At 35.7% G+C, this 16,895-nt stretch overlaps 1 protein-coding gene across 1 annotated transcript in view; it reads left to right on the top strand.

The window, feature by feature from the left end:
* LOC110018001 (arginase 1, mitochondrial) overlaps positions 1–15,355 on the top strand; it is a 35,042-nt gene extending 19,687 nt beyond the window's left edge. Inside the window, exons 4-6 of the mRNA XM_020715208.1 lie at positions 13,958–14,167; positions 14,774–14,884; positions 14,966–15,355. Of these exons, the coding sequence (XP_020570867.1) occupies positions 13,958–14,167; positions 14,774–14,884; positions 14,966–15,226 (582 nt within the window). The 3' untranslated portion in view covers positions 15,227–15,355. The remainder of the gene's footprint in view (positions 1–13,957; positions 14,168–14,773; positions 14,885–14,965) is intronic.
* The last annotated feature ends 1,540 nt before the right edge of the window (positions 15,356–16,895 follow it).

Raw genomic sequence — 16,895 nt, 5'->3', positions numbered from 1 at the left:
GGCTAATTTGGGTCAAACTTGAGCTAGCTTTGGACTAAGCTCAAATTGATTATTGTGTTTGGTCAAAAATGACCTCACAAAGTATTTTTAACAAAAATTGGATGCCAATTTGAGGTTTAGGGCATTCAATTGTTGAGATTTGGGGTGTTAGCCAATATTAAGGCTAGTTTGGGTTTTTAGTCAAAGATGGTCAAATTGACTACATTGGACAATGGTGTAGTTTGACAAAATGAAATTGGAAATTTTTTGGATTTATTGGGATTTTTTTGGGAATTTTTGGATTTTTGGGCCATAGAGGGGCATTTTGGTAATTTGGAGGTGCCTAGGGGCAAAAGGCCAAGTTGGGCATTTCAAGTGCAATTGGGTAGAGAACCATTTTGAATGAGTCATGGATCAATGAAATCTCCATTTTGGGTCCCCATGTATTGGTCTTAGCCAGAGTATGGTGAGGGTATGGTGTACCTTAGCTCCAAATCAACACCCAGGGTCAATCCTAAGGTCAAGTAGCCCTATAGGAACTCTCCTTGAGTTCCCTCATAATGATCTTACCTACTAAGTGCTAGAGGTTAGGACCAATATGTGGAACTTCAAATTGAGTAAAGAGAAGAATTTTTTAGTTTCTAATGGTGAGGGTACCTTTTCTAGTTTTCTAAGACTAGTCAGTAGAAAAGTCCTATGGCTAGACCTAGACTACTAAAGAAATTTCTAGACCTCAACCAAAAGTGAGGTCAACACATACACAAGAGCGCAAGGTGTAGATTGAGTTGGAGTTCTGAACGTAGTTCTGTAGGCCCATAAGGCTTCTAATAACTGCTCGTGCCAACTCCTTTTGTTTTCGTCCAAGGTCTTTTTTAGAATTTGGACGAAAGTCTTATTAAAAGCCTCGGCCAATCCATTAGCTCTCGGATAATAAATTGTAGAATAACGCAAATCTATTCTGTGTCCTCTGACAAAATTATTGATTTTCGTGCTTTTGAATGCAGACCCGTTGTCTGATATAATTCTGCGTGGTACTCCAAAATGGTAAACAATTTGGTTCTTGAAGAACTGTAAGACATGGTGTGCTTTTACTTCTCTCAATGGTATTGCTTCTGCCCACTTTGAAAAGTAATCGGTAACGGCTAGAATGAACCGATGTCCCTTTGAAGATGGAGGGTTTATAGGACCCACCACATCTGTGCCCCAACATTCAAATGACTATGACACAACTGTCGGGTGTAGCACATTTGGGGGGTGATGTAAGACCACTTCATGTACTTGGCATTGGTGACAACTTTTGACGATTTTCATACAGTCAGTCATCATTGTGGGCCAGTAATATCCTAGCCTTTTAATTTTCATTTTCATCTTCGATCCTAACTAATGTGCGCCACAAAGTCCTGAGTGTACCTCTTTAACGATTTCTTGCGCTTCTGTAGCATTCAAGCACCTCAACCACATTTGGTTGAAAGATCTTCGGTAAAGAACATTATCTATTAAAGCATATGATAGGACTCTCTTCTTTATCTGATATGCTACTGACTTATCATCTGACAGCTTTTGTGTTTGTAAATATTCTGTGAAAGGTTGACGCCAGTCTTCTGCAATTTTGATAGTTGTCATTACTGTTTCCTCTTTACCCAAATTGTCCAAAGTATTAGTATCTACATCGATCTGGGATAGAACCTGAAGTCCTTGAACAATGATCTTAATGGAGTCTTCTTGTGGACGTGCAAATTTTTTGGCAAGTTTAGCTAAGACATCTGCGAGAGTATTTTCTCCCCTTGGGATTCTATATATTGTCACGTCTGGAATCTATTCTAATAACTTCATTGTATAACGATGATATTATTTTAATTTAAGCTTCAAAATTCTGTATTGTCCAGCAACCTGTTGAATGATCAACTGTGAATCTCCGTAAATATTAATGTCAGTTATACATATTGATATTGCTATTTGTAATCCTGTTATCAGCGCTTCGTACTCTGCCTCGTTATTCGTACACGATTCTGTCAAATGATAAGAATACCTTAACATCCCTTTCTCCGGTGTAATGAAGATCAATCAAATCCCTGTTTTACCAGGTATTATTGTTTGCAATTCTTTATCCCTTTGTGCTAAAGAAGCCCCATCAAAATATAGTTCCCAACGCCGAGCCTTGGAATTTTCTACATCCATTATCTGTTCATCTGGCAAATCATCATTGAGAGGGGAACTAGCCGGTAATGGGTGTGCTGCGAGGAAGTTTGCTAAAATCTGTCCTTTCACAGCTCGGAGTGGAACAAAAGTTATATCAAATTACAATAATATCATGACCCATCTCGCTAACCTACCGGAAAGCATTGGTCTGTTCATTAAATATTGCAATGGATTAAACTTCGAGATAAAGTTGACTTTGTGAGAAAACATGTAATGATGGAGTGAGTTTTTCTGAACTGCGAAGATTAAAGCCAAACAATGTTTCTCAATCGAATGATATTTCACTTCCGCTGGAATTAAACGACTACTTAAGTAATAAAGAGCATTTTCTTTACCCTCATCGTTGATTTGGGCTAACAGGGCTCCAAGGGAGTCATCCAAAGATGCGATATAAAGTATTAAAGGTCTGCTCGAAATGGGCGCTGCCAGGACAGGAGGTGTCGTCAGGTATTGCTTAATGCTCTCGAAAGCACGTTGACATTTATCATCCCAAATAAACTTTGTATCTTTCTTAGTCAACACGAAAAAATGTTGACACCTACCTGACAAATTAGAGATAAAACGTCTTAAATACGTCAGCCTCCCTTGAAAAGATCGTAATTGTTTTAAATTTTTAGGGGGTGACATTTCCAAGATGGCTTTAATCTTATCGGGTCAATCGTCAATCTCAATCCCGCGGTGGCGAACAACAAACCCTAAAAATTTTCCAGAAGTCACACCGAATGCGGACTTTAGGGGATTCATCTTAAGGTTAAATTGTCGTAGCCGCTCAAAAATAATTCTCAAATCGTACAAATGATCTTCTTTCTGCTTGCTTTTGATGACCAAATCATCCACATAACATGCCATCTGATTATGAATGAGGTCATAAAAAAATCTTGTCATTGCTCGTTGATACGTTGCACCAACATTCTTCAATTTGAAAGGCATTACTGTATAGCAATAAACTCCAATTGGCGTTCGGAAAGCTGTAAACCTTTTATCTTCTGGAGCCATTTTTATTTGATTATACCCAGACGATCCATCCATGAAAGAGAAGATTTCATGAGACGATGCAATATCCACCATCAATTCTAGGATTGGAAGAGAAAACTTATCTTTTGGGCATGCTTTATTTAAATCTCTAAAGTCCACGCAGATCCGAATTTACCCATTTTTCTTCTTAATTGGTACTATACTAGCCAACCACGTAGGGTATTGTTCTTCATGTATGAATTTAGTGTCTATTAATTTCTTGACTTCATTTATAACTTGTTGTTCAATATCAAGACGCATTCTTCTTGAAGCTTGCTTAACTTGAATGGCGGTAGGATCTAGGCCCAGGTTGTGTACTGCAAATTCTGGCCCCAATCCGGGCATTTCCTCATAACTCCAAGCGAAACAATCTTTGAACTCTGTCAACAACTTAATCATATTTATAGATTCTTCTTCACCAAGTAGAGAGCTAATAAAAATTAGCCTCGGATCCTTTTCGGTACCCAGGTTAATTTCTTGTAACTCATCTACTGTTGATTTAGTCTCTTCTTCGAATTCTGGTGGGGCATCCTCAATTGTAGACTCTTCATAGTTGTTCAAAACTTCTAAACAATCTTCTCCATGTCCATTAGTAACAACTAGGCAAAATTCCGTATCATCAACAGGCCCCACTGTGCCGAATCCAAGACCTTGCTTGGAATTAAAGGCTTGATTATCATTATTCCAAAGTTTCTCAAAATATCGTGATTGATTTTTCGACCATTGCTTAGGTACCAAACTGCGCTGAGCAAGATTTTGAATACAAGACGAGTACCAATCAACAGGTAATTCCATTAACTCGGAAGAAAGCTCATCTTCTAGTTCTACATTGATTTCAGAACTAGAGGATGAAGAACCACGATGAAATTTAATTGCTTTCATACCTGCACTATATACTTCTTTGACCATCTGACCCTCAATTTTATGAGTAGAAATCGGGGTGAGGGCCATAGTTTGTACATAACGATTAATCCGATCATACATTGAACTATAATCACGTTTCTCTTCGTCTTCTAAATCAATTTCGAAAAGAGGTTTCTTCTGGTTAATCGTCGTTGCGCCTTTCCTTATTTTTTCATCTTCAGAACTGTCTTCCAAACCAATGTTGATGATTGAACTCTTTTGTTCGACAATTTTATCGTTCTTTCCGCGACCTCGTCCCCGGGCTCGACCTCGGATACGAGTTCTAGAGGAACTTTCACCCTCTTGTTGTAAAGGGGTAATAAAAGATCGTTGAATCGGTATTGGATGACCTTGTCTTTGTACCCTTTATGTTTCTTGTAATATCGTCTTGAGGTGTAACATTCTTTTTCAGAGGAGTATAGTAAGTGGCATCTTCATGATACCCACTTCATGAATTGAAAACGGCTGTAGATCTCTATTTATACAATATTCTTGTCCTTTCAAACAATACTTTATGCATTGATGTAGTGACGAAGGAACTAAACCGTTCTCATGAATCCAGGGTCGGCCCAAGAGAGCATTGAATGAAGTCTCATAATCAATGATATGGAATTTCGCATTGTTACTAATTATCCAATTTTCATCAGTAATATAATTGATCCAAGAGTTCTTTTCCCTTTCTAGTTAAAGTCTCTTAACATCATCTTATCAGCAGTCAATTATCTTGCGTCTATGTCCAAATAGGCCAAAGTCCGTAAACTCATTATATTAATGGATGCCTCTGGATCCACTAATACTCTGGAGAGCATGAAGTTGTCGATGTTGACAAAAATATACAACGGACGATTATGATCAACGGTCCCAAGTAGTAAATCATCATTTGTGATCATTATTTTTTCTTGTTCTCTTAATGAACAAACCTCATCTGAGGAGGTACTAGCAAGTTGAACTAGCAAGATGAGCTAAACAGATTTCTGGATCTAGCAAAGCTTTTATTAAAGCCTCCCTCATTTCCTTTGATAGGATTAGGGCATCGTATATACTCAACTTAGCAGGTAATTTACTAAGATGGGCTAGTACATTATAGTCCACCTTTATGCTTGTTTGGACAGCTCCCTTTTGGACAGGTATTTCATCGATCGGTGGGACTGGATTATCCTGAATAACTCTATGTTTCATTGCATCCTTTGGACCCATTCTCGAAGGCAATACTTTTCCGCTTCTCAAATTTATTTGTCACTTCTTCTGAATCATGACTTGACTTTAGAACTGCCTTTACATGAGCTGGAGTAACTGATTCTTCTAGGATTCCTTCCGAATTCGAAGACTCTAACTCTATTGTGATCGACGATCCGTGAAATTCAAAGACGGGCGCATCGTCTTCTGAATCATAATTATTATCATCAATATTTTCTCCTCGCTCACTGTCACATGTGTCAGAACTTTGTACGAACTTGTCACATGTGTCAGAACTTTGTACGATTTGAGAATCATTAGAAAGATTGAGATTAGTATCGGGATTATGTGAGTCATACCCAATTATACTATCAACAGAAACAGTCAAAACGTAGTCAAAGTTGAATTCCATGGTATTACGTGCTCCTAGTGGAGCAAAGAAGAAATCATACAAAGTCTGTGGTTTGAGAAATTTCTCTCCAAAATCCGTAGTAACTAATCTTGGACGATCGAGTTTCATTTCATATTTCGGCTTTTCGATGGGTTTTTCAGTCTTCTTCGAATCTTCTTCTACTGCTCTTCTACTGAAATCGACAATACTGGCTTAACAGGTTCTTGATCTTGAATCGCGGCTTGTACTGAAGTATTCTGATTTGATTTAGTATTTTCCTTGAAAACTTTGTCCAAACTGTATTTCACCCATCTTCGACTGCGTAAGGATCGATCGGAACAATAGGATCAACCGAAACTGTATTGATCGAACCTTGTCCAGGTTCTTTCATATACTCTTTCGGGATTGTTATATTCCCGTCCCTGAGATTGTATTCCAACCAGAATTCTTGAAAGAAAAATAATTTTCCAGAGTATGTCAAATCATTCTATGATATGGACAATATAATGGGTGATCCTTCTTATCAACTTCATTGGGCTTCTTTGCTTCTAACAAGCTGAATCCCGATTTCTTGATTAAATTGCGAAACATTTTACCAACCGTTTTGTCTTTAAAAGGATATACTCTGTTCAAACGTTCTGTCAAGGTTGGAATTGATCTATTATTTGTCTAATAAGACCTTTGCTAGGATGACCGTGTACGGTATTGCTGAAGAGGCTGATGGCTTTGTTGTTGTTGTTCAACTTTTATCTCCAATGGTTGCTTACGGTTGCTTACCCCCAATGGTTGCTTACCCTTGTCAATAGTCGCAACAGTCCCAGACTTTTTCTCGAAGATTTTTGCGGATCTCTGTTTTTCAAATCTCTCAATAAAACCAAGTTGTTTAGCTTCCTCTTGAAGACTCCCAACTTTGCTAAGAAACTTTTTAAAAGTTTTAATCGTGAATCCCTTGAGGAGGAAAACAACTGGCCAGTGAATACTTTTTAACAGGATTTCAATCACATGTTGTTCTTGAAGTTGTGGTTCACATTTCATGCTTAAATTCCTCCAGTCAAAATGTAATCCACTAGAGTTTCATCTGTTCTTTGTTTCTCGATCACTAAATCACCGATAGTGATATGGTGTCGAGCCCCAGCAAATCGTGTAATGAAGAGATCTTCTAATTCCGCAAACGTTTTGACAGAACTATTTGGCAATTCTGCATACCAATCAAATGCCACTCCTGACAGGCTATTGACAAACTGTCAGAAAAGTAAAGCATCATTCCCCCCTGCGTGGCAACCACTAGCGTGAAAATGTGCCACATGCTGTCGAGGGTTTCCTGTTCCATCAAAAGTTTTAAACAGAGGTGGTACAAGACCCTTGGGATATTGCACGACATCAAATTCTTCAGGATATGGTCTATCCCTTAGAATTGATGCACTGCCTTTAGACTGTATCAAGGTTTTTTTCACCTGCTGTTCTATCATGATTAGGTTTCTTTCACCTGCTGCAACATGACAAGTTCAGGAACACACTCCTTCACCAAAGATGAAAAACACATGATTCTTTTACATTATGTGGAATTTGAGATGACAGGTGCCCTTGCCAACAAAAAAGCACCGGTAGGATCAATTTTGGTGTTGATAGAGGACGGTGAGACAAAAAATTTAGTTTTAGACAACGGGCAGCGATTATAGAGAGAGTTTTAGGGCATCATGTTCGATTTCTTGCCGCCATGGCCACTGCCATTGAAAGAGACTCAGGCTACCCTCACTTCAGAGCATGTTGAGCTGACATTGGGTTATTTTGGTAGGACCCAATGATATAAGCATGACATACCAACCCTGTTCAATTCAGTAGTGAGCTCCTAGTAGATTCGACCGATATGGATCGATGGTTGCAAATGGAGAAAGCTCTTAATGTGTTTTGGGAGACAGTGCAGTCGCCAGTAGAAACCAGGTGCTTCTTGGGCCATAGTCGAAGTGCCTTCAACCCTTGGAGGTTACAAAATTTCGTCATCTTCAATGGAGTTGACCTGATGTCATACTAAAAGGAGAGAAGTTTCAATTGATGAGGACCAAATTCTCCTAACTCTGGGGATTGACGCAGGGCATCTTGCCCCCAAAGCAATAGAGTTACAAAATACTGGCAGAAGGACCGGTTCGGTCCCGACCAGGGAGGAACCGACCAGTCCTTCCAAGCTTGGAGTTCCCTTCTATGTGGAGCGAGGCCCACTCCTCTTTAACCTAGGATTATATATTTGTTATTTATTTGTGTTTAGATTACTTTTGCATATGTTTCTGTTCATTGACAGTTGTCGGCTTCCTGTGTTTTCTTACTAGGGTGTATCCAAAGGCGAGGAGGTGCTTTGGTTGTAACTCATCTAAGATGGTGACAACCTCCCAAGGATCCAAGGTTGCTCTTGATGTAGTTCGATTTCATGGGGATATTTATTTTCGCCTTCCCCTCTCCCACAACCTTTCTTTTGCTTCTGCCCCCACCATCATTGCCGTCTTTATTGGGAGACAGTCTCTTTACTAATTTTCTTGGAGCTTGCAGTCCCCTACCACCTCTATTCCCCTCCCCTTACCTTCCCAGCCATCCTTACAAACACCTTAGCCTGCTGCCGTCCTTCCTAGACTTCCTTAAAGCCGATTAGCCTGCTATTCAACCGTCGGATTAACCTATACACCTACTCCCCTTGCTGCCGCCACCTTCCCACATTCTTTCTGGCTTCCTCGCCTTTATCCAGCCGCATGTCAGCCTTCCTCAGCTGTCTCACCACCCAACTCCATAAACCTCGCAGTTTTCATCTCCTCGAGCGGCAACCACCACCTGAACCTCGCCCAAGTGGGGTATTTTTGTTTTTATCGTTGTTTTTCTTATTTCAAGTGTCTTTGATTGCAACACTATCATTGTCGGGTCTCAAGCTTTGGATGCAAAATGTGGAGGTTTGTATAAAGTAGTCGTCAGTCAACATAAAATTTATTGAAAAATCATGACATTAATTCTTTAAGGGTCCGTTTGGGGCAGCTTATAAGTGCGGGTGACATTTTCAAAATGTCGCCGTACCGTTTGGTTCGCGCGTTTCGCCAGCTTATCCGAAACTGTGTTTGAGTTTTTACACTAAACGCAGGCTGCGGATCGACCCCTGCGGCCGGCCCGCGGGCCGCGTTTCAGGATAAACAACTTATCTTGAAACGCACAAGCTGCCCCAAACGGACCCTAAATCCTTATATAAATACTAGGGCGTCCACTGGAGGCGATACACTATGTCTTAAATACAGTGAAAAATGTGCAAAGGTCGATGCACCGATGCCCGAGTGTATTGTCAAATTAGCAAGAGTTCTCACATTAAGAACATATGCGGGTAAAAGATTTAGTCCATGAAATTAATATTAGGATAAAATTTTAAAATATTATTAAATGAATGAAATAGTTGATATTATGGTTCATAAATATCTTATATATTCAAGAAACTAAATGTGTTAAAGAAAAAGACTAAGGAGATTGATGACTTGAGTTTTAAACTTTGGTATTCATATATGAGTCGCACTAGAAATGGTGTATGTGTAATTATAGATAAGAGTTGGAAATATAATGTTGTAAAAATTAATAAAATTTTAAATAGAATTATAGCCCTAAAGATTGTTGTTGATAGTAAAATTTTTAATGTTACAAGTACTTATGCTCCTCATGTAGGTTTAGATATATGTTAAAAAAAAAATCTTGAATGACCTAAAAGAATTAATACAATTGATACCTTTTGAAGAAATATTTTTTATTGGAGGGGATTAAATGGGCATATTGATAAAGTGGTAGAAGATTTTAGAAAGATTTATGGTGGCTGTGATTTTGGAGTGATTAATGAAGAAGATAAAAACATATTAGATTTTGCTTTAGTTTTTGTTTTGTTATTGTTAATATTTTATTTAAGAAAATGGATGAACATATTATTACTTATACGAATGAATTTAATAAAACACAAACTAATTATTTTCTTAAGAGAAAATGAGATTGTCGAGAATATAAAGATTATAAGTTCATTCATAGTAAAAATTTTAGGACCTAACATCGATTATTAGTTCTGGATTTTAAGATGAGAAGTTAGAAGATAAAAAATATAATAAAATATTGTTATAGAATTAGATTGGGGCACTTAAAAGACATAAAATTAATTTTATGAGCAAATTTCAAAATTTCAATATTTTTTATGTTCTTAAAAAATTGAATTTTATTTGAGATAAAATAATAAATATTATTAAATAAGTGACAAAAGTTGTAATTGAAGAATCAAAGAAAAAAAATTTATAAATAAAAATAGTTTGTGGTGAAATTTATAATGCGCAGGAGAAGATAAAATATAAGATGTGTTATAAAAATTGGTTTAAATGTAAAAACTAAGAGAACTGGGAAAAATATAAGTTGACACGTAAAGAGTATAATAAAATTTTTTTTTTGCTAAAAATTATGCTTTTAGTGATATTTATAATGGACTAGATACTGAGAGGGTAAAAATATATGTATAAACTAGTGAAACAAAGAGAAAGGAAAGGTAAATATTTAATTTAAGTAAAGTGTTTTAAAGATGAAAATGAAAAAGTGCTTTTCTTAGAGGAAGATATTCAACATATGTGGGTGAGCCATTTTGATAAACTTTTAAATGAAGTTTCTGAAAATATGATCGACTTTAGTGACATTAATAATGTTAATAATAATAAAACATTTCATTTATACCTTCTCATTAGTAAAAAAGAAGATTAGGAGACTTTAAATAAAATCAATGGTGGAAAATCAGTAGGACCTGATGATATCTCAATTGAAGTATGAAAATATTTAGAAGATTTGGGAGTGTCTTTGCTTACTAAACTCTTTAATATTATTTTAAAAACTAAAAAGATGTCTGAGGAGTGGAGGAAGAATATTTTGGTCCCTATTTTTGAAAATAAAGAGGATGCAGAAGAGTGTGCAAATTTTAAAGGAATCAAGTTGATGTGTCATTCCTTAAAATTATGAGAGAGGATAAATGAACATAGGTTAATACATGATTTAAAAATTTTTCATATTCAGTTTGGATTTATGCGGAGTAGGTCTACTATAGATGCTATACATTTATTGAGAAGCTTGATGGAGAAGTACATAGAGAATTAGGAGGATCGACATATGATTTTTATTGATTTAGAAAAAACTTACGATAAGGTTCCAAGATAAGTTTTTTGAGAGTTCTAGAGAAGTAAGGTGTTGATATGATTTATATTCAAGTCATTAAAGATATAAATCCTACAGTTGTTACTTGTTATCCAACAGACGGAGCATTGAAGATATGTATCCTACAGCTGTTACTTGTGTTCCAACAGACGAAGAATTTACGAAGTATTTCCCATTTCAGTTGGATTACGACAGGGATTGACTTTTAGATGGATGCTTATACTGGACATTTAAAGGAGGATTTACCTTGGTGTATGCTTCTCGCTGATAATATCTTTCTTGTGGATATGATTAGAGAAAAATTTCAGGAAAGCCTTGAGTTATGGAGGTTACATTGGAGTCTGAAGGCCTTCTTTTGAGGAGATCTAATATTGAATGCATGAAAGTAATTTTAGTAGTAGTAGTTCTAGTGGCAGAATTGTAACTATGGATGATTAACATTAAAAGATTTGATTGTTTTAGATATTTTGGGTCTATAGTTCAAAGTGATGGTGATATAGATGGGGATGTTAATAGTAGAATTCGAGTTGGTTGGTTGAAGTTAAGGAATGCATCATGTCTATTGTGTGATAGAAAATACCACTCGAACTGAAAGGAAAATTTTAGTAGATATTGGTGAAACCTGTAATTTTCTATGGCACAAAATGTTGGCCTTTAAAAGAGAAGCATAAAACAAAGTTAAGTGAGTTAAGTGTTGCGGAAACAAAGTTAAGTGTTGCGGAGATGAGAATGCTTAGGTGGCTGAGTGAGAGACAAAATGCGAAATGAATGCGAAATGAATATATCCGTCATAGGTTGGTGTAGCTCCAGTGGCAGTCAAGATTAGAGAGTATCGTCTTTAGATGGTTTGGTCACATTAAACACCAACCATCTGGTGATCCTATTAGGAGAGTAGATGATTTAGATTCGACTTATGTTAGGAAAGACAGAGGTAGACCTAAAACAACTTGGGCAAATTGTATAAAAAATGATCTTATTCTATTAGAATTAAATGAAAATATGATAATAGGATGCAATGGAGAAAAATTATTCATGTAGCCGATCCCACTTTGTGGGATAAAGGTTTGTTGTTGCTGTTTGTTGTTGTATTGTGGTTTGGTTGACTCCGATATCAAATGGGCTTATTATTATTCTAGGTTGGACAAAGTAGTTGAAAATTAAACACATGCAAAAATGAAATGTATATAATTCAACCATTGTTGTGAGTATGAACATAAAGCTAAAAAATTATTGCTCTCCTGATGCGTCACAAAAAATATGAATAAAGTATGAATAAATTTTGAATAAAAGAGATAGGAGTATGAGACTAAATGTAGGACTTTTACATGATAAACACATAACATACCTCCTCAATCAATGATAAACACAAGAAACCTCCTCAATCAAACATAGCTTTTGATTTTTGGGCTTTGTGAATATATATAGACCAAAAAAGGAGGTATGCATTGTATATTTTGAAGCTTTTATTGCATACTGATGATTGATCATAATGCAAGGGAAAAGCTTGATTCAAAATTAATAATGAAGTGTATTTTGTCAGGCGTGCAATAAACATTTGTTGATATATGCTCAACATGTGTTGAACATGTTATGTTTGTGTTCGATTTAAACAAAAAAGAAAAAAAATTAACAGGCATGTGTCCGGCACTCGTTATATGTAATAAATTTTAATTTTAAAATTATTTTAAATAAATAACTTATGTTAAGTTGTCACCTTTCTCTTTGATAACTTAATAGCTACTTAAGGTTGTTTTTATTTTTCTTATTCTAGTTTAATTTTTATGAACTTTTTACTATGTTTTTTCTCATACAAGAATCATTCATTTCAATTTCAAGTTAACAATCTATAATATCATGTGACTATTTATCTTAACTGAGTTCAAATATTTAATAAATTTAAATATATATATTTTTAGGGCTAATTAAATGAATTCATTATTATATGAATTTATTTCATATTGATTTAATTTTGTTATTAATATACAATATTTTTTATATTCAACATATATATTGCCCAAGAAATTTGACATGAATGATCCGTGGCTAACAAGGATGATTCTCAGAAGAGAAAGAAAAATGTTAAATCTATTTCCAATCCATAATAATCTCAGTGCTTGGCAATGTACTGGATAGGTTTAAGATGTAAAAACTAAAGACAATGAAGATAACATTTGTAAGCAAGATCAAGTGCTTAGAAGAGTAGGCACTATAGATAGTTGGAGGGAATGACCCTATGTGTGAAGTTCCCTCGCATCAATTTGTCTCATTGAATTATTCAATTGTTTGCACAATACCACATATTACAAATATAGTTGAATTTTTTAGTTGGTTTATAACAAATCCAGCAAAACAAATATTTGATGGCTATAAAGCGGATCATGCAGGAATTGGAAGTTACAATTAATCACTCATTGGTATTTAAAAAAGCTTTCTTGAAATTATAAAGATATCACAACATGGATCTTGAAGATAACTAGATGCACAAAGATAATTGGATACATCACGTTATGTGAAGCTGTCATTTGTCAGGTGCGATAAATATAAAAAATTTCATTAACTGACACTAATATGCAACTAACAATTACGCTAGCAAGGAGATGATTTGACTGAAAGGCTTCTTAGAAGACTTCAACCGATAAAAAAGATCTCTTTTTAGTCAAAATGCTGCTCATGGAAAAGAATTTTATCTACAATTAAAATACTAGCATATACTTGGCTTGTTTCAAAAGCTAATATCTTAGAGCTCACCATAAGCTCACAAAAACGAAACCCATCAATAAACTGAGGTTTTCTTGCATCAGAAATTATGTTCACCAGTAAGAGATTTTTGAAATCATGGAGTTAAATTTTCAGATGATAAAATCTTCAGGCGAAATGGTATAATATGCTATTTAAATGCAAAAATTGATTAATCTATAAATTCATATTGATTGTCGAACAAGTTATTCGGCTACTTTTGCAAATTTTGATTTGAGAAACATTCATGGAAGATTAACTAAGTAGCGTAGCTGGAGAAAAGCAATTCATTCTTGTTGAAATTGTTTGTTTAATCTATTAGAAGCTCTAGCCATTCAAATAATACGCATTCACCGTCTGCTATTACAGGAACCGCTTCACCCATTAATTTTAGGCGGCGATCACTCCATTTCATATCCTGTTGTAAGAGCAGTGTCAGAAAAGCTTGGGGGACCGATAGACATTCTTCATCTCGATGCCCATCCTGATATCTACGATGCATTTGAAGGCAATATATACTCCCATGCTTCTTCTTTTGCACGAATAATGGAAGGAGGTCATGCTCGTCGACTATTACAGGTTATGGTCTCAATTTGCTTTATTAAACAACATTCTTTTATATTTTCTCTAATCTTTTTGAGGGAAGATGCTGATATAAAATGGTTTAAATTATTTAATTCTGTATTGATATTCTATTCATGGTCCTTCCTACAAAATTATCTGTCTGAAAATGTGTATGAACATCACTAGAATTGTTAGCATTATTTGCTAAAACTTTTGTTGGTGACATTATATTGGAAAATTTTCATGCTGTGGTATATATGGTGATTTTCATGGATTTTAATCATCTTTTTTGTTATGATTAAAATCAAAATAAACTATGTACTTATATGGTGATTTTGATGGTTTTAAATCAAAATAAACTATGTACTTATACCAATTGATTCTTAGATGGCTTAATGTGCAATGAAAAAGATCAGTTTGATAATGTTAATTTGTTGATTCAACAGAAATATGATATATAAAATGCATTGCTTTTAATCAGTAATAGAATGTTCAGCAGAAAAAAAATATTTTAGAAAAAATTATAGGGGTAAGTACTTGCAGAATTCTGTTTTAAAATTGAAAGGAAACTTTTACCACTTTCAAAACATCAATTTAATTCTCGCATTTTTTGCCGTACAGGTTGGACTCAGATCTATTACCGCCGAAGGTCGGGAGCAAGGACGACGATTTGGCGTGGAGCAGTACGAAATGCGCACATTTTCAAGGGACCGAGAAGTGTTGGAGAACCTGGTATGATTTACAGCCTGCATATCTTGGTTTCTTTACACAATCACACTAAACTATTGATAATTTGTATTACAAATTGTGCAGAAACTGGGTGAAGGTGTAAAAGGGGTTTATATCTCTGTGGATGTGGACTGCCTTGATCCAGCATTTGCTCCAGGTGTTTCTCATATAGAGCCTGGAGGCTTGTCGTTTCGTGATGTGCTCAATATCCTTCACAATCTGCAGGCTAATGTTGTGGCTGCTGATGTTGTAGAATTCAATCCGCAGCGTGATACTGTTGATGGGATGACCGCTATGGTGGCCGCTAAGTTGGTGAGGGAGCTCACTGCTAAGATTTCTAATTAGACTCTGCAATTCTATGTATATTTGATTTATTGAACTGCACATAGAATTAAAGGCGTTGTTTTGTTTTTGAGATACAATTCCTGAATCAGTTCAGCATAGAGTAAATTGTCAGAATAGCCCTCAGGATTATTTATAATGAGTCAGTTTAGTTCTGGAGTCCATAAAAATATCAAATTGGCCCCTATAATTTTGAATGGGGGGCTATTTAAATCAATTAAAACAGTATGGGAATTAAATTGACATATTTCTGGTTCAGTGTATGTGAAAAGTGAATCAAAATTTATGTAGAAAGAATGGTTATGTGCAGGTGGGGACTGTAGCTTTTTCTGTGTGATATGCTGTTTCAGCAAATTGGCTGAACAATTGCATGTGCATGTTGCAGCAACGATTCTAACTGCAACGAGGGCTCGTACTATTGCCTTTCTAGTGTTTTAACGTACGTCAAGACTGTTAATATCGTGAGGGTAGTTTTTAAGTTGAATTACATATATATTTATGATAGTCTTTAAAAAAAAATTATTGAAAGCTTAATAAAAAGAAAATAATTTTTATGATATTTTATTACATTAATTATATCAGTGATGCGGCACTGTTATATAAGACAACAGGCACCGTTGGTCAGACTCATAAAAAGTAGCCAAGCCTGAACTATAATTTTTGTCACCTTACCTATGAATTAAAGTGCATATTTCAATACATATCAATGCTCTTGTTTTAAAATAAAAAACAATGACTTATGGATGGATGGATGGATGGATGGATGCATGCATGCATGCATCCATGCATGTATGTATGTATGTATGTATGTATACCAAAAATAACTACACAAATCTCAAAAAGAACGAACAACCAAGATGAAATGACCTCCTTATGAGAAAAACAATTAACATATGATTCAAGACCGAGCATGAAACCACATCTCAAAACCTAAGATAGGTTTAAATTTCGGAGATATTTCTCTACTGCATAGCAACAAGATCTGCTAAAAGTGAGGTGTGAATCATCATGACAGAGAGTCTCATTGTATAACTCGCGTGGGCTACGAGAAGATCCACTTAAAACCTTGTATGATTGAGAGATCCAGTCGAAACAACGAACTAACCAGAAATGCGAGACACGGGCTCCGTAAGATTTGAGCCGAACAAAAAATGAGTCACGACTCACTGCGAAAAAAGTCAGTTGATCACATTCAACCAACTCACCAACCTCGTGTCCATATCGAACGATCACCTCACAACCTACCGCTCTGGTAGACCGCGCCAAAAGACAACGAGATCATCATATGACTGAACACCTCGACTAAAAAACATAGACTCCAGAGGGCACAAATGTCATTCGGCTGATCGCCTCAGTTGGTTGACGCCAACCGGCTATTTACCGCCATTGTTGAAATTCAAATTGTAATACAAATATGACTTAAAATCTATACAATCAATTGGAGCATTAATAGCAATAAGAAACGATTTCCATGACCGTTCCCACCCTTTGTTAATTTTACACGTCTTTGTAAGTACGAGATAAAAATACAAATAAAGGGACTTTTCCCTCGATTCTCTCTACAAAGATCCCAAACTTATTCTACTCTCTCTTTCTTCTCTCCTTCAATCTGCTATAACTATCGGAAGCTTGATTCACAATGGATATATATATATATATAGGCAGAATTGTA

This window comes from Phalaenopsis equestris, unplaced genomic scaffold (assembly GCF_001263595.1).
Source record: "Phalaenopsis equestris unplaced genomic scaffold, ASM126359v1 Scaffold000002, whole genome shotgun sequence".
NCBI classification, from domain to species: Eukaryota; Viridiplantae; Streptophyta; class Magnoliopsida; order Asparagales; family Orchidaceae; genus Phalaenopsis; species Phalaenopsis equestris.
The sequence above is the reverse complement of the archived record's forward strand: the minus strand, read 5'-3'. Positions and strand labels throughout refer to the sequence as shown.